Source organism: Arabidopsis lyrata (assembly GCF_000004255.2).
Source record: "Arabidopsis lyrata subsp. lyrata unplaced genomic scaffold ARALYscaffold_2, whole genome shotgun sequence".
NCBI lineage: Eukaryota > Viridiplantae > Streptophyta > Magnoliopsida > Brassicales > Brassicaceae > Arabidopsis > Arabidopsis lyrata.
In genome coordinates this window covers 14,530,631-14,547,209 of record NW_003302554.1, presented here as the reverse complement: position 1 = coordinate 14,547,209, position 16,579 = coordinate 14,530,631, and the positions used below count along the sequence as shown (strand labels likewise).

General features: G+C 38.1%; 5 protein-coding genes across 8 annotated transcripts; all 5 read right to left on the bottom strand.

Moving 5' to 3' along the window:
- Window positions 1-591: 591 nt before the first annotated feature.
- Window positions 592-2,297, bottom strand: LOC9323385 (ubiquitin-conjugating enzyme E2 variant 1B). Its single transcript, XM_021035870.1, has 5 exons — window positions 2,081-2,297; window positions 1,770-1,909; window positions 1,223-1,348; window positions 979-1,105; window positions 592-852 (listed from the first exon to the last, which is right to left on the bottom strand). Exons 1-5 carry the CDS (start codon window positions 2,106-2,108, stop codon window positions 794-796), a joined length of 480 nt encoding a protein of 159 aa, XP_020891529.1. The 5' UTR covers window positions 2,109-2,297; the 3' UTR covers window positions 592-793.
- A 387-nt stretch (window positions 2,298-2,684) lies between these two features.
- On the bottom strand, window positions 2,685-4,951 carry LOC9323384 (zinc finger protein VAR3, chloroplastic). The gene is made up of 6 exons (XM_002887274.2): window positions 4,541-4,951; window positions 4,254-4,371; window positions 3,789-4,114; window positions 3,549-3,683; window positions 3,364-3,462; window positions 2,685-3,263 (listed from the first exon to the last, which is right to left on the bottom strand). The coding sequence occupies exons 1-6, from the start codon at window positions 4,822-4,824 to the stop codon at window positions 2,810-2,812; spliced, it is 1,416 nt and encodes a 471-aa protein (XP_002887320.1). The 5' UTR covers window positions 4,825-4,951; the 3' UTR covers window positions 2,685-2,809.
- A 1,331-nt stretch (window positions 4,952-6,282) lies between these two features.
- On the bottom strand, window positions 6,283-7,150 carry LOC9323383. Its single transcript, XM_002887273.2, has one exon. The coding sequence runs from the start codon at window positions 7,021-7,023 to the stop codon at window positions 6,481-6,483; it is 543 nt and encodes a 180-aa protein (XP_002887319.1). The 5' UTR covers window positions 7,024-7,150; the 3' UTR covers window positions 6,283-6,480.
- A 1,779-nt stretch (window positions 7,151-8,929) lies between these two features.
- On the bottom strand, window positions 8,930-11,900 carry LOC9323382 (beta-arabinofuranosyltransferase RAY1). 2 transcript variants are annotated; one of them, XM_021035413.1, is made up of 6 exons: window positions 11,588-11,900; window positions 11,158-11,498; window positions 10,776-11,028; window positions 9,951-10,682; window positions 9,617-9,863; window positions 8,930-9,541 (listed from the first exon to the last, which is right to left on the bottom strand). In XM_021035413.1, exons 1-6 carry the CDS (start codon window positions 11,597-11,599, stop codon window positions 9,132-9,134), a joined length of 1,995 nt encoding a protein of 664 aa, XP_020891072.1. In that variant the 5' UTR covers window positions 11,600-11,900; the 3' UTR covers window positions 8,930-9,131. The 2 variants fall into 2 exon arrangements, with proteins under 2 accessions (XP_020891072.1, XP_020891073.1); XM_021035414.1 differs by having other exon boundaries at window positions 11,702-11,900.
- A 74-nt stretch (window positions 11,901-11,974) lies between these two features.
- On the bottom strand, window positions 11,975-16,555 carry LOC9323381 (serine/arginine repetitive matrix protein 2). 3 transcript variants are annotated; one of them, XM_021035408.1, is made up of 13 exons: window positions 16,104-16,555; window positions 15,963-16,017; window positions 15,541-15,879; window positions 15,011-15,276; window positions 14,750-14,932; window positions 14,482-14,679; window positions 14,302-14,376; window positions 14,158-14,224; window positions 13,090-14,053; window positions 12,890-12,991; window positions 12,747-12,806; window positions 12,466-12,543; window positions 12,000-12,360 (listed from the first exon to the last, which is right to left on the bottom strand). In XM_021035408.1, exons 1-13 carry the CDS (start codon window positions 16,467-16,469, stop codon window positions 12,303-12,305), a joined length of 2,811 nt encoding a protein of 936 aa, XP_020891067.1. In that variant the 5' UTR covers window positions 16,470-16,555; the 3' UTR covers window positions 12,000-12,302. The 3 variants fall into 3 exon arrangements, with proteins under 3 accessions (XP_020891069.1, XP_020891067.1, XP_020891068.1); XM_021035409.1 differs by having other exon boundaries at window positions 15,978-16,017; XM_021035410.1 differs by lacking the exons at window positions 15,963-16,017; window positions 16,104-16,555 and having other exon boundaries at window positions 11,975-12,360; window positions 15,569-15,660.
- Window positions 16,556-16,579: the final 24 nt, after the last annotated feature.

Here is a 16,579-nt window from a genome sequence, read left to right as displayed (position 1 = left end):
CTTTAGATTCTAATCCAATCCCTTGTGAAAATAACCATTACCCTATTGTTCTTCAAAAAAAAAATATTACAATCTTCAAATTGACAATATAATTCACAACATATATAGTAATATAGGATTTGAATTCGTTAATTTGGCGGTAAAAAGAGGTGGTAGAGTATCATATCTACCAGACGGATTTGTTGCTTTGTTTAGTACTTTGTTGCAACCACTTAGTTAAACCATCCTTTGCCCAAAAAAAAAAAAAAAAAAAAAAAGAAAAAGTTAAACCATCCATTTCAACTGCATGTTCTGCGTGTTCCGTATGTCGGTCTAATCGAGTATTGAAGAAGGGTTCGATCTCTAACCACTTCAAATTGTTATCATATTCTCTAACCACACTGCTTAAAATTTGGTCCGCAAGATCCCAATGTTGAATGTGTCTACAATAACATGACTACAACGAACATCTTTCATCATTCTGCCAAAATGAAAAAGTAAATTGCTGCCATACCTCCAACTTTTGCTTTATCAATTATTCGATTCTATGCTAAAGGCTCTTCTTGTAATAAGTAGGCCACATACACACACACAAAAGTAAAAGACCAAAAAAGTGAAGGAGATTGGAGGTTTATTAAGGGCACCTGTTTTTGGTGGATATATTCTCAAATATTACATAATACATAATCAAATGGTAGGATTAAGAAGGCATGTAGAAGAAAGGGTTCTGAGGCAGACAATCTCAAAGCCTTTTCAATGATGTTTATATACATTGTTTGTCTCTTAAATTCTTACAAATTCCTCATTACCTTCTTCACATGACACAACATTTCACCACTAGTCCCTTTGGGTCAGTTCTTCCTTCCTCATTACCTGATGATACATTCGGTTTAGGTTAGAAAAGCTCTGCATTTGCTTCTTTGCTCAGAGCAAACCGGTGTGACTAAACCGGGTTATGTAATAATACAACGCGTGATCCTTAAAACTAAAGAAAATTACCTTCCAAGGGTTGAGCTAACTTGCGGTTCTGCGATGACATCATTTCTTTTTTAAGCTGAATCAGTAAATCCTCCATTGTGTATTCTCTTCTCCAGTTGGAGAGCATAGGGAAGTGACTCGGATCAACCTAAAAGTTCGATTTGACCAAACTAGTTAAAAAAACATGAAAACAACAATGTATGTAGCTGAATAATTTGCAAAACAAGATCCCCATATCACTGATGTAGTTTGTTCCAAAGCTTACCACTCCATTCTCAGGATTGACACAAGCCATGTTTATCCGAGTCTGGAACCTCACAGTAGGTGGACTTTCCGGATAATCTTTTCCACAGAAAAGCTTCAGCTGAAAGATTTTCCCTTCATACGCAGTCTGATAACAAAAAAAAAATCAAATCTTTCTTCTCAAAATCCCAAAAGTGGAAACAAATAGTAAAATGATTCCCTTTTGTGTCTCTCCTAATTCACCAAAATGGATTAAAATGCTACATACGTCTAAAACTCAGCTAAGGATCATTTCCAGTTATAACAACAAGCAGCAGAATCTAATGAAACATTGAAAGTTATCTTGCTCTATCATCAAAAATTGTATCTTTATTCAAATCTAACGATGAAGAGATTTGAGAGTTATCTAGCTCTATTATTAAAAAAAAAATTGCATCTTTAAGTTTAACATTTGGAAAATTTCTTGCTCTATCATCAAAAATTTCATCTTTTAAGTTTTTAACATGTGGAAAGTTTCTTTCTTTAGCAATACTACAAGTTATAACGATGGAGAGATAGAGAAAACGTACAGTATGAGGACCAATAATGGTACCAGTCCAAGATTGCATCAAAATATCATCAGCATCATCCATTCCATAGCTCACAGTACCATCTCCAATTCCTTTCTCACCTCTTTCAAGCTCTTCCAATAATCTAAAGTTTCTTGGAACTGCAACAAACAAAAAAGATACAAATGAATGAATGATGATCCGGCGATATATAGAGAGAGTTGGTAATCTGTAAAATCAAAATCGTTACTTTAAACTCAGGAAGCAACAACAAATTCAAAGAAGGTCAAGACACATACTAAACCCTAGATTCCAAAATCAAAGAGACTTACCAACGACCTTCTCTTCTTCCGAACCCATTTAGATAAGATGATTGTGGTGAAAATTACAGAGCAGTATCTGAAGGATTTGGCGAGAGTAGATGAAGAAACAGAGAGAGGTAGAGATGAGAGAGAGATAGTCTAACAGCTACTGTTCATCAGAAGGATATGAATTGGAAAAATTATTGGAAGAAGAAAAAAGAGAGAGAGAGTTGGTCAAGTGCGTGAAGTCGTACGGTAGTTATTTTGCAACCCCACTTTTTCTCCACCACTTCCAACAATAATCTATTTGTATTTTTTTTTAATTTTAGAAGGAAAAGTTTTGAGTTAGAAGAAATCTATCAATCTTAATTTGGTATCCAATACACATTGTCCTACTAATCCGGTCCAAAAAGTGATCAAATCACCTACTAATTGCTGGTCTAAAGAAAGGTTTGATTCTGTGGAAATAGTTAGAAGAACATTATCTCAAACGAACGTGATGGATTCTATTGAAATTAATGGTTAGTGACATGTCACCATTATTGAGTTAGATAAAAAAAAATAACCACTATGACAAAATATCAACCAACTATAACAGCGAGGACAATAGATGGTAATGGTATAGTGGACCTAGTGGTGGTTCTTTGCTTCGTTCTTTAGCATTTGCATCCAATGTTTTCAAGTTTTACCACAAAATGTCCGAATAAACTAATAAATAAATAGAAGAACAAAACAGAGGTGGTTTCATGTCCAATTAGATTATAGATTAAAAGTCGATCTATCTTGTTTTGAAATAAACCAATCATCCATCTCTCCATCATCACTAATGTTACCAAGAAGCTCATTTCTTCTCCGATCATAACATCTTGACTCTTTTTCGTTCTTCTTCTTCGTATCATCATCTTTTTTCGCTTCAGTCCCATTGCTTCTAATCCTCTCTGTCATCTCCAACTTCCATTGCTCTCTCTTTTCTGCGCTCTTTGAAACATGACTTCTCCCTCCTTCCACTGGAAATCTCATGAAGCCATCTTCTTCTTCTTTTTCTTCCTTCTGTTCTTCTTCTTCTCCTTCTTCTACAAAACTCCACGTCTTTGTAACTCCATTGTGACGATCACTACCCATTTTTGAATCCGGTATGACATTTGAAGCCTTTTGTCTCTTGTGATCACACTTCAAACATACTGCGTTTCTTCTGAAATTGATGTAATTGCACCTGATGATGTATAGAAACATTATCAGTTTCCAACAACGATCGCCAGAATTAAAAAATTTAAACAGCCTTTTAGCTTCAAGGTTTAAGAAGGATGACTCACGACTCGCATTCCCACTCTCCCGGATTGATTTGACGCGATGTAGGCTTGTCTTTGCACCTTAAGCATCTTGTGTTTTTCGAAAAATTAAGGAAATTGCATCTGCAGAAGTAAAAACAAAAATCTTAAACAGGTTTTCATGGTTTTAATCAGATTAAACACTAACTGATGAAACTGTTAGTCCTCACGTTTGACAAATCCAATCTCCTTTCTTCAGTGGGAGATGATCTTTCTGTTCTTCCTTCAAGTGTTTCAGCCTTTCCTCAGAAAACACATCACATCGCAAGCATCTTATGTTTTTAGCAAAATTTAGGAACTTGCATCTGCCAGATAAAAACAGTTCATAACAAAAAAAGAGCCCAAAGATCAATCAATATCCCTGAAACCAAATTATAAATTTTATCGAGAAATCCAGTAAGTTTACTTACTCTGTACAATGCCAATCCCCTGGCCTTTTTCTTGGATCTCTCTCCTCACAGTCCTGTGAATTTGGCTGGAGCTCATCTCCAGCTGTCTGAGTCTCAGAAGATTCAAAATCTTTTAAGCTATAGGCGACACTTTCTCTAAGCAACTTCCTCACAGAATCTTCAACAAGTTTGGTTTGACAGGCACGATTCTCAACAGTAGGAGAAATGGAATCAAGCCCGTAAGTTAAAAGTATACGCATGACATCTATAGTCCGAACACCTTCATCATCTCGTGCTTGTGCATACGCCCTTTCACATTTCCCTCTCAAGTTGCAAGAGCCACACACCTACTAAGTAAATGTTTAAGCTTGGTTAAGTAAGTTTCAAGTGAAACCTCAAACTCTTATAAGCGTGTTAATCCAAAAAAAGGGTTAAACACTTAAACTTAGTGACTGAGAATGAGAAGAATGAGGAATGCATACATACATTTCCTTCATCAATGCCCACATAAGCTCTTAAACGCTTTCCCGAGTTCACGACCTTCCTGTCAGTGCTAGGACATCCACAGCCAGCAATCACTTTGATATCTTTCTTTGACAAGTATCTGCAAGTAAGAAAATTCCTGTGAATCCTCACCAATTAACTAAAAAAGGAATGATTTTTAGCTACTAGAAAACAAATGCAAGACTAGAAAGAAGGATCTGTATATTTTCCTTATCTCAGGCATTTAGTCGAACACCTGGTGTGCAATATGGATTCTTCAATCGCATTACCTGACGAGAGTGAAACGATGGCGGGCAAAATTGAGACAAGCAGTACGAATATGATTCGATTCCTTAGAACTCATCAATGGATTCCCGCTGCTTTCTACGAAGTAACCTTTTTTCGCTAGCATCCCAATTAAATCTAGCCACTCGGGCCATGGGTGCGAGCTTGGATCAACCAAACCTGGTCTAGAGATCTCAGCGTTTTGGGTTTTAGCTAGACCGTGGAATGGTCTTGTGTACCTAATGATCCGATGGAACAATCTATGGTCGGTCTTGAAGAATCTCGTCATGAGAGTATTGGCGGGTAAATGACAAAAGACATCGACTTTATAGTAATCACGATTTGCTCTTCATACTTTTTGGGAGAAATTCAGTAGACAAACATCACATCTAACAATCCATTACATGGTGCCGTCAAAAAAATAAAAATACATTATTATATGGTACCTAATTTTACACTAATCGTCTGCTTAAGCTATAGTTTTTTTTTTTTTTTTTCTTTTTTTGTTTAAGCTATAGTTAATTTCGGAGAAAGCAGCAAAATGCAATGTGTTTTTGTTGAAATAAGAAAAACATTTGTTTAAATAAAAATACATTGTATTTTGCGGGCTTATCTGAATTAACCATAGTTTAAGCTGTGGATGAGTGTAAAAAAATGGGAATTAGGTTTTGAAGAAGATTAGAAGAAATGAGACTTAAACTCCCTCCGTTTTATAATATAAGTCGTTTTAGCTAAAAGCATGTAGATTAAGAAAATTTACTTTTGAAAAGTTCAACCAATCATAAAAAAAACTGCATAATATAAATAATCATAAAATATTAAAGTAATATATAATTTGCATAGAATCTTGAAAACAAAACAAAATTTTTTATCTAAAACGCTTTATATTATAAAATGAGTGGAGTATATTATTATATGCAACATCAAAATTAGAAATTTCAATAGCCATTTTTATTGGAAACCAAAGAACCTAGACCTGGACTTTCGGTTATCCGTTCGATTATCGGACTTTCGGTTATCCGTTCGATTATCGGTTAGGTCCATTCGGTTTAGTCTTTTCGAAAAAGAGAACGTCAATAGCATCGTTTTGACTTCTGATATGCAGTTTTCTGTCTCGTTTATTAAACAACTATTGTTGGGTGGGTTGGTGTTACATGGCCCATATAAGAGTCCACTTAGGCCCAATGTACAAACGATGTTATTAACCAAACAAACTTCACATCGAACAATCCATTACACGGTACATAAGTTTTACTAAAAGAAAGGGAAAAAAACCCACGTGTAGTAGTAGTAACATGCCACGTGTGAAATTCAGGACAACACGACATCGCCGAGAAAGGACCGTCGTTTCCCCCGAGAGATCAGATCACCCGCCGCCGAAAGCAAATTTAGACCTGTGGATTGGACCAACAAACACCTCTCTGATTTGGAGAAGAAGGCTTTGAGGAGCTAGCTACTTTCGAGATTTTAAACGCCGATAAGCATTCTTCCGCAAAGCTTCGCCGGATTTTCAACTCCGAAAGCGGCGAAATTTGATAAGAAAATGGTAGAAACAAAACAAAACAACTATAAGTATAACAAGGATTAGAATCAACGCCACCATCTGAAACTCAGAGGAGGAAGAAGAAAGAGCATCAGACTAAAACCCGGTTAACAAACAGAGAAACTTATTTAATCAATTTGGTTTTGTTTATAACAAAAAAATATCTGAAAACACGTACAGTACAGGAAAAAAAAAAAAAATGAGAGAGAACAAAATATCTTCATTATCTTTACACGTGGCTTATATTCATTGGATTTTCATAGAAGAAATTGTGACTGGTAAAAAACCAAAAAGACACTCTTTCATCACCATCACAAAAGGAAAAATTCAAAAATCTAACAGAACCACAAATCTCTTAAAAATGAAACTGATCCTCGCGTTATTAATATAGTTCTATAACTTCTATTTGTCACAATTATTGAAGAGGTAGAATTGGTTATTGCTTGGACTTCGATGAACGTAGGATCCATTGTTACGCATCGATCTCTCTACGCAACTCTGACATGTTTCCGAAGTTGACGGCGATGGAGGAGACCGAGAGCGTGATTTTGACGATTTTGATGAAGAAGAAGACGTCGTTGAAGTTGGAGGAGACGAGTTTGTTGTTGTCCTCGTTGATTTTAGTGGAGAAAGGAATACGTGGATCTTAACATGCGTCGTTGTAGCGATATCGTATTCCTCCATGAGATTCTTTAGATCCTCGTCGGAACTTACGGTTACAAGCGCGTCGAGATCATCCGTTGGTAACTGACACCGGAGACTACTCACCGCAATCCCGCAAATCTCGCCGAGCTTTTTCGTTAGCTCGGTGAAGGATATGGAGCGAGGGACGGAGAGGACACGTGTATGACCACCTTGGTAACGGAGCTTGCCGTCGGGATAACGTGGGGTGATTCTGCCGTCGTAGCTACAGAGGAATTTGACGGTGGTTGGATTCGGAGCCATATCACTTTTTAAGCTTATTTGCTAGCTCGGAGGAGGAGGAAGAGGTTATTATTTTTGTTGTAAACTTTTCTTGAAGCCAAACAAGTCTAATAATCGAGCGTTATATATAGAGGGGTTTTCCAAGAATGCAAAGGAGTGTGAAAAGCGTAGTTATAAAAGGGGTAATGATTTATTCTTTCTTTTTTATGTGTCGTGTAATTTATCTAGAAAAAGGTTATATCGAAAATAAAGTTTTTGCCGACGTAATTTTTTTTGTTTGGGAATATTCTCTGAATATTTTTTTAAAAATAAAAGTGAAAACTTCATAGGACAATTTTTGACGCGTGTTATAAGATAAGTGGAGGGCGAAGGACCCATACAACAGAATTTATGCTAACCGGTCACGACCATTGTCGATTTTTGAATTTTTCGTGGTAGATTTTACTTAATAGGCAAGCATATATGTTCATGAATGAACACAATAATGTCAAATGCACTACAACAAATATGCACACAAAGATAGTTCTTATAATGTTTGTTTGATAAGAGTACTATAATATAGATTATTTTTCTCATATATGGTTAAACCGATTCTAATTTCAGTTGTACAGTAAAAAGTCTAGATATTTTTCTCATATTTTATCTTTCTTTACACAAAAACCATAAATGGGAAAACAAATTAGATATTTTGCTATATTTCTTCTATCCAACATTATTTGATATTTTGGATTGACGTAGGCCTTTGTCTTGTGCAACCGGGTCCCTTGAAAAGCCCACAACGACCATGAAGATTTGCATTGCAATATCGTAAAATTCTTGATATTTTATAATTGAGGAGATATTATTATATGAGGCCACATACATAATCCGATCTAATAGAGGAATCAATTGGGAAATAACATTTGATGTTTGTATAATGACAGTCCCTGTTTCTCCTATTACTTGATTAATGATTTTTTTTTGAACTTCATATCTAAGTTTCAATAAATTAAACAAGTGATTTATCTCATTTGTGCTGTTTTTGTGCTATTAGCTGTTATTTTGACAAATTCATTTTATGTTGACAAGATGAAGATAAATTCATCATAGACTACTCTATATCTCACAAGAAGCTCTCTGAATTTGGTCTCAGCCCAAGCTCTTCAGAAGCTAAAGCTACCGCTGAGGATGCAAGTTATGCATCTCAATAGAATTCAAAAATAGACTTGACAAGGACATGGTAGTGATTAGAGAAGTAGAAGTAGTTGGATCAGTGTGGGCGGACAAGTTTATCCATTTACTTACGTTCAATTGTTTTCTCTTCGAAATGATGAGGTCACACTTCACGATAGAAGCTTTGTTTTTGGTCACACAGTTTTACGATAGTACGATAGAAGCTTTGTATGATTACCTAAAATAAAAAGAAATTTTATTATTATAAATTTAATAGTGGTTTGAAAAAAAATATATAACCATAATTTTCATTAAAAAAAACATATAACCAAAATTTTAGATCTGATTGGTAACACAAAACTGGACAGTTTTGTTAGCGGATAGAAAAAAAAAACTGTAAAAATAAAATGATATAAAAAATTGTTTTGTTGGCAAAATCATAAAAGTTCAAAATAAAATCAATATTATTACAAAAGTACCTAAAAACCTTAAAATGATTAAGAAAAAAAGAGGGGATATTTTCACCATAACTTTGGAGAAAAAAGTGCACTTACGAGAAAATGATGGGGACCAAATGGTTAGGTCTTTCAACGGACTTGTGATTTACTGAAACAATGACCCTACGTACCAAAACAAAGTGACACTATTTTGTTTATGTGGCAACCATTATAAATTGGTTTTTAAGGATATTCGAGTGGCTTACGATGATATAATCTATAAACAATTTGTGTAAGGCATAATAACATTACTAACATGGAGATTACAATAAAAAAAATTCATCCTCAAAATCAATTTATAATTTTATATTGTGTCATCTCTGGCTGCCAGAAAATAATTTGTAGTTTACAAGTTCATATTCCTAAAACTATTTTTCATTAAACAATACAATAAATAAACACAATTTGTATAACTATAACCAATACCAAGAGCCTTTGAATGTCGCATCTAAGTATCTAACTTGTATAGCCTTGTCATCTCTACACACACATCCTTATGGATGCGTCATATTCCCATAGACCTTCCATCATTTGGCGTTCGAGTTTCTTCAGTCTCCCACTGATCCAGTTGTTATGTAGAACGAAGCAATGCTTCTTCTCGCACTCTCCTCTTACGTCTTCCTTCAGCCATAGATCTCCGTAAGCTCCGTTCGGGAACAGCTCTCTGTCTAAGAAATGAACGGTCAAGTTTGTCTCTGGTTCAAGGCATTTATCGTCTCCCACTCGATAAATTCCACCTTCTCCGCATAAAGTGTCGTAGAAGCTAGGCTGCTCCGAGAGACCGGAGGTTGCAGCATGCTTTACCACTTTCTCCATTGCTGCTATAGTCGGGTCATCTGAATGTGCAAAGTAGAATCCTGAGTTCAAGCGCCTTGGTCGGTTTATCGGTACTGCAAAAATCAAACATAACCCCAATTCATTAGAATTCAAAAGTTTGGTCCAATTGATCAGTTCATCATCATCACCTGTTGTGTTGTATTCATCGGATTGTGCGGTAAGAACAGAAGGACCGAAAGATTGAAGCAGAGGCAACGGGTTTCTGAACCAATATACATCTACATCACTCAAGAGAACGTTATAGCCCAACTTCAGAATCTTCAAAACTGTTCTTGACTTAACTTTGGTCACTCTCTGGAAACACTTTGATCCAAAGTGGCAGTCATTGAAGCTTATATTCTTTGGAGCGTATGGATCAAAGAAAACTGGCAGACCCTGCACGAGACCAACTGACTATAAACTCTCTATTGACCCTATGATTGTTCAATGTAGTAAGAAAGAGAAGCAAGAGACTTTAATTACCTGCAATATAGAAAACTGATAAGTTTCATCATCAAGGGCACAAACTAAGAAATTTGGAACTTTGAGGCGGCGTAATCTGCAGACCCAACTCATCAGCATGTCCTTGTAGCTATACCCAGCAATTGAAAGAACAACAGTTTTGTTCTTGTCTGCAACTAATGGGAGAAGAGACTCCAGGTCAAAAGGAAACTTCAATGGTGGCACTGCCTCATCTTTCTGCACAAAATCTAATTTCAAACTCCGCAATTTAGTTCTACTGATACAAGCTGAGATCTTCTCTCGCGTCCGAAATCCTAAACTCTTTCCTTTTGGTATAGACAGATCAGTGGAACGATCTGAAGCGCTAACAAACATATAGCGCTTGTTGCACTTCAAAAGCTTAGGTAAAGTATAAGACCTAGAGAACAATGACCCGTAGAGCTGCCCGAGACGGGAGTTTCCAATATATTCCCAGTTTCTTGTGTTGGGTTCTGAGACATTATCACTCCTATTATCTATGTTCTCTGCATTGCCTAGGAAAAAGCTCGATATGGTTGAAGTGGCATCAAACACAAACCTTCTTTTACATGACATAGCCTCGTTAATGATCCATTGATTATGAGTTCCTCTTTGATACAAAAAAGGTGGAAGCACTCCACAGTGCAAGGGCATATTAATGTTGTTCCATGCCATAATCATTTTGCCTTCACTAGAATTTGATTGCCAACTCCGCAAGCTTATCATCTTTTGCAACTGTTGACACAAAGAACAACGCGATCGAAATTTGATTAGGGGAGGATCAGATCAGATCATTATCAACAAAAACAAAAGTTTCCTCCTCCATACCTCCCCAAATCTCACTCTTTTCCCATTGTCCTGACGCCAAAAATGCCTTGTTTCGTCCCAATGGAACGGGAAACGGGGAATTCCCACTGATGAAGAAACAAGAAGCCAATCACGATCAAGCTGGTGAGCATAACTCAAAGCAGATATGAAATTTGGCAGTAAAACAGTCTCTGGATCCATCAGAACAGCTATATCTGATTGATAAGCTTCACTTCTCGCCAGCATCGAATGTAAAAATGGAGTGCCAAGAAACCTAACAGTTAAACCAAGATGTCACATGACCAAATCTTCCCTTCCATAATCACTTAATGCCAACAAGTGAGAAACACAGAACATGCCAATCAGATATAGAACCAAAGGGAGTGTGAATAGAGGAGCTTACGTGAAATCAACGGTGGAATCAAGAAGAAGACGGGAACCAAATTTGTCGGTGAATGAAGAAGAATCAGAAGAAGGGTTGTTTTTGTGTTGAGTAAATAAAACAACTGTGATATGGGAAGACAAAGCGAGCCATGAACGAAGAGCAAGTAAAGCTTGGCTATTTCCTTCCCCATTGAAAGAAGTGAAAATGGTGATTCTTGGAGCAGCAGCAGCAATGGAATCGCCAGAGTATCTGAATGGATCATTGAGTGAAGTTGGAGATAGAAGCTGAGTGCCGTAGAAAGAGAGAGCGATTAGAAGAAACCCAGATAGCCAAATAGACAACAGCCCAGCTCGAAGACCCTGTAAGATTGATTCATCACATCAAGTAAAAGTCAAAAACTTTTCAGGAAATTGAAACACAAGATCTCGAAACAAGTTGAGAATGGAACCTTAAGCCTCATGGGAAATCGAAAGAAGAATTGTTGAAAGAGGAAAAAGAGACTTCAGATAATAAAGACAAAAATGGAGCTTTAACGGAAAAAAGGAAGAAAATGGAGAAATACCAAAACTTCAAGAAGCGGAAAGCCGGCGGGAGGAATGGGGAAGAAGAAGAAGAAGACATGTGAACGCTTTTCGTCATCTTCAAGAAATTGATTGCAGAATTTAACAATCTCTTCTTGTCCCACAAAAGTAAGACTTTTTAGGGTTCTTATTTTCTAACTCGTGAAATTCGCCTAACGATTTAAACATTTTGACTTCGGACTTTTTTTTTTGGGTCACAACTCTTATCTTAATTAGTTTAATTTTATACGATTTCATTAGAATGTGGAACGTAAAAACATAAGACACAGATTTTGATAATGCAATGTTTCAGAGAAAGAACATCAACTGACAAATTTTCACATAGAAACGCTTAACCAACCAACAATATTGTCAAACTAGTCTCAGTCAAAAATCTTTGGATTTTTCTTCTCAAGAACTAAGGAAAGAGCGGTTCACAATGCACTATTTCGCTCACAAACCGGTGACTTTATAGTTTTTGGTTATACCGGTGTCCGTCCAGTACTTTAACCCAATCCTTTGATCCACCGCGTACATCAGAAATGACCAAGTCTCAGCACAACATTGTCCCGGATACAGTCTTACACCAGTTTGCTAGAGTGTTCATTTAGCACGATGGCGCCTGTGGGGGGATCTTGATCTGGATCTTGACCGCTTTGACCTGTATCACAAATCAGGTTTGAGTTCCATTGAATAAAACAAGAGATACAGCACACTCTTTTTTTTAATTCACCTGTGTAAGACAGAAGAAACATAGAATACATACCTGGATTTTTCATGAGAAGAGTAGAGAGTATGCTTGTGCTGAGAATGCTTGCTATGTGGTGACCGCGAAGAAACATGTCTATACAATCAAAACATATATGATACTTTTTGTGGTGAGTTTTCATACTAGCTACTCCGCTTGGCGTACCCATTATTGTCTTTTGTCAAACCTTTTGCTTCCAAAAGTTCTTTAAATTCACAGAGTCTAGTGCTAATATACACTAACAAACATATAGAAGAAACACTAGTGATTTCATAATGCTAATAGTTTTAGAAAGCTACCTTCTTCTGGACCTTCCCGGAGATGGTGACCGATTCCTTCTTTTTGAAGATGATGACTTCCTGAAGAAAGACAAAAAGTTCGTTAGCATTAGACAAAAGAAGCGCAAATAACAAAACTCAAAAGCAGAACACTCTATTGTCACCTTCTTGAATCATCAGAGAGTTCATCACTGGATGGAGAAGAGCGTCTTCTTCTGGACCTCACAGGAGATGGTGATACATTCCTTCTTCTAGAACGGGACTTCCTGGAGAAAGGTCATAAGAGAACCATTGTGAGCATTGATAAATAGCATTAGACAAAAAAAGCGAACCGACAAACTTAATGTAGAACATCCAATGCCACCTCTTTGAATCATCAGAAGATTCATTACTGGTTGGAGAACGTCTTCTTTTGTCCTTGCTCGAGCTTTCAGCCCGCCTGTGTCTTGACCTTTCTTCTTCCTTTTCCTTCTCCTTTTTTTTACCCCGGTCTTCCTTGGAATTAGTTATGTGAGGCCTCTCTACATCCCTTGAGTCTTTCTTTACATGGGGATCGGTAGATTTTTTATTTGATTCAACGCCTTTAACTTTCTCTGCTGACTTTAAGTCATTCTCCTTCATTCTATCTTTTGAGCCATTCTGAGAATCTACTTTCTCTTTCCCACCTTTCGTTTCATCTGTTCTACTTCTATCCGTACTCACTTCGTCACTCAAGTCTTTCCCAGAAGTTTTATTACTATCCTGACGAAGGTTGCAATCTGATTTCAAGCCAGAATTCTTCCCGTGAGGTTCATCTAGTACTGCATCTTTATCACTATCAGTTCTGTCAGGATGCTCTTTTCTGCTTCCTGAAGTATCAGCAGCAAGTCCAGAGTTGGCGCTTACATCTGATATTTTGGTACTACCTGCCTCATCATCTTTTCTTCTGGAGCCTGGCATTTGAGAATAATCCTCCAAGCCTGACTTACTATTCTTGCCGGAACTAGCATTGACATCAACTTTTGGATCCAATTTCGCATTGGCCATTGCTTCAGGTTCAGAAAGTTTCTCAGTGCTTGGCCGCTGACTAAGATCGTGTCTTGACCCCACACCAAGACTCTCAACTCCATCATTTTCATCAGCATCCGCATTAGAAGCAGCATCAGTATCAGCATCATCATCATCAGAGGCATAGCTAGCAAGACCTAGCACATCTGCTGGAGAGCCAGAACTAGCTTTGTTATTTGCGCCTTCTACCGAGACCAAAATCTTTGCCGAAGCCTTGTGGAGTGGATCAGCTGTGGAGAGAAGGGATGATGACGTCTTATGATTGTGCTGTACACTGTCATCTGAACCATGAATAGCACAGCATAACAGTACAGAAGATGGTAAGATTCAGAAGTTATTCCACAGATTAAAGACATAAAACTAAATATTGGAGACCACAACAAACCTTTAGGTATTGCTTCATCTTCATTAATGACTTTGGTTGCAATTTCATCAAATAATTCATCTGTAACCTGTTCAAAAGACATAAGTCAACTGTTGCGGAAACATGTTTATAGACCAACCACTCTATTTCTATCAGGCCACCTACCTTAAGAAGGACTTCAGTCAAGATACGCTTTATCTCCATATTAATTTCTGTGGTTCTAGCTGCATCCATCTCATCCTACATGAAGCAAACCATGCATTTTAGTGATGGTACTGGATCACATTTAAGTACCAACAGAGCTTGAATTGTCAAAACAAAACAAGTGTTAAAAGTTCAAGGAACCTCATCCTCTTCTTCTTGTCCGTCAGAGGATTTGGAGGGGCTGAAGCTTTTTTCGTCACGCTGATCAGCTTTGGCAGGAGGTTTATAAAGTACATCATCATCCATAGATTCTCTCCCCTCAAAACTCCCTGAAGAAGGCCTTCCAAGATCTGCTTTTTTCTTCAACAATTCTTCCTTGAGCCAGTTAGGTACAGGAGCCTGGAAACCACATAATCAGCCAGAATTCATGGAAGGTACTAAACTCCTCCAGAAAAAAAATCATTCTTACCTTTTTCGGAGGAACAGACGATGCTGCATATGAGTCATCCATGAATGCTGTAACAGGGTGAAGAGGCGGCTTTGTCGCAAAAGCATATGGGGGTCCAACAGGCTGGAGGTTTGGTGGGGGAAACCTTCCATATGGAGGCATGATATGACCCGAAACAGGAGGTATAGCCATAGATGAGTCATTCTGCAAAGAGAGTAAACATCAACTTGCCTCTACCGAACTAATACAGAAACCAAAGATAACCACACAACGTAAGAGTACCTGAGGTATTGACTGCACCGATGAAGGGATTGGAGGATAGACTACCCCGGTTGTTGTATGGGACTGCCATGCATTGTGAACACTAGAATAATCAGAATTCTCTCTTGTAGAAAACTGTACAGGCTGATCACTAAGGTTACTAGGTGGAACAGCTGATTGATCTCCATATGCATATTGCATATGCTGCTCCGTGCGAACAGGTTCCCCACCATCAGGCAATGATATCTGCACCTCATGTTGTGTTGCATTTCCAGACTCTTCATTACCTGCAAACAAAGTAACAAGTTTAAGTTCTGAAGGTGTACATAGCTTAAAAGTTACCAATCTCTAGACCAACAAAAATGAGAAACAGAGGCACACTGATTATGATCTATGGATTTTTCTGGCGAGATTGTACCCATATATTACACATATGATTTATCATGAACTTATAGGACAGAAGAATTTTGGAGACACCTGCGGAATGTCAAGTTACAAAGAAACCCACATAGAGTGCTTGACTATGAGCTATGTTCTAAGTAAATGGTTACCTGCTACAGAAGAATAACTATAAGGTACCTCCTGCTGATGAATTGCAGAACTGGTAGTCAGGTTTTCTTGGGGCAATCCACCTCCAGGAAAACTCTCGTGTCCTGTTGCATAATTTGGATATCTATCCGGCTGTGTTGTGGGTGGAACTGGAAACTGCTGCTGATAGTTTACTCCTGGAACCGCCGCCTGTTGATGAACATCTTGATAGCCATGAGTAGGGTACTGCTGCTGGTAGACTTGTCCACTAGGTTGGTTCGGTACAGACTGCGATTGCTGATCCTTGTTCGCAGCTGCCCATTCTTTGGCTTTCACTGCCCAGTCCTCGACGTTGCTATTAGCTGTGATCAAACGAGACAATCAGAAACCAAATCCCTAATATTCACCTCAATAACATTGTAGATAGCGATGAGAGAAATCGAACCTTGAGGAGTGTGACCTTGTTGTTGTTGATACCCCCAACTTGGATTGCCCCATTCCTAATAATGCAAAATCAAATTCAAAATTAACAGTTCAATTCTTCGAAAAAGGGGAAATACACAGGAAAATCCAACGACGGAGAAACCTGATTAGCCTGAGGATATGGCGGAGGAATCGGCGCACCGGTAGATGGAGGAGGAAACTGACTGTTACCATTAGCGACGGCGCTGAAGGGCGGCTGGTGAGGAGGGTAAGCGGAAGAAGAGTAAGGTTGGCCTTGAGGATAATGCGGCGAAGGTGGTCCCCACTGCGGCGGAGGTGGAGGCGGTGGCGATGGAGAGTGAGGGTTATGAAATTGGTTGGAGTACCATGTAGGAGGACCACCGGGCTGCGTAGGAGGAGGCACCGGTGGTCTCGCCTGATGATGATAGTATTGGTGGTAAGGATCCGCCGGAGGCGGTGGTCCAGACGGCGGTCTCAGGTACTGAGGCGGTGGCTGATACGCGTCCATTAGCAACAAGGTTTTGAGTCTTTTGACTCTTGCGTTTGAAATCGCTGCTTGTTCTCGAATTTGATTAGACCGAAATTTATCTTGAAAAACTGCAGGTCGTCTTTTTTTAG

Excerpts from the sequence above, each read along its gene's own strand:
- LOC9323384 (XM_002887274.2), bottom strand. The coding sequence starts at position 4,824 with ATGACGAGATTCTTCAAGACCGACCATAGATTGTTCCATCGGATCATT. Across the intron at positions 3,684-3,788 it reads GGGGATTGGCATTGTACAGA|ATGCAAGTTCCTAAATTTTG; the intron begins GTAAGTAAACTT and ends TTTATCTGGCAG. Across the intron at positions 3,463-3,548 it reads GGAGATTGGATTTGTCAAAC|ATGCAATTTCCTTAATTTTT; the intron begins GTGAGGACTAAC and ends TTACTTCTGCAG.
- LOC9323383 (XM_002887273.2), bottom strand. The coding sequence starts at position 7,023 with ATGGCTCCGAATCCAACCACCGTCAAATTCCTCTGTAGCTACGACGGC.
- LOC9323382 (XM_021035413.1), bottom strand. Across the intron at positions 10,683-10,775 it reads AAAGAGTGAGATTTGGGGAG|TTGCAAAAGATGATAAGCTT; the intron begins GTATGGAGGAGG and ends TTGTGTCAACAG. Across the intron at positions 9,864-9,950 it reads ATCAGTTTTCTATATTGCAG|GGTCTGCCAGTTTTCTTTGA; the intron begins GTAATTAAAGTC and ends GGTCTCGTGCAG.
- LOC9323381 (XM_021035408.1), bottom strand. The coding sequence starts at position 16,469 with ATGGACGCGTATCAGCCACCGCCTCAGTACCTGAGACCGCCGTCTGGA. Across the intron at positions 15,880-15,962 it reads ACAAGGTCACACTCCTCAAG|CTAATAGCAACGTCGAGGAC; the intron begins GTTCGATTTCTC and ends GTTTGATCACAG. Across the intron at positions 14,054-14,157 it reads AGATGAAGCAATACCTAAAG|ATGACAGTGTACAGCACAAT; the intron begins GTTTGTTGTGGT and ends TTCATGGTTCAG.
- LOC9323385 (XM_021035870.1), bottom strand. The coding sequence starts at position 2,108 with ATGGGTTCGGAAGAAGAGAAGGTCGTTG. Across the intron at positions 1,910-2,080 it reads GGAAGAAGAGAAGGTCGTTG|TTCCAAGAAACTTTAGATTA; the intron begins GTAAGTCTCTTT and ends TGTTTGTTGCAG. Across the intron at positions 853-978 it reads GTTAGCTCAACCCTTGGAAG|GTAATGAGGAAGGAAGAACT; the intron begins GTAATTTTCTTT and ends ATGTATCATCAG.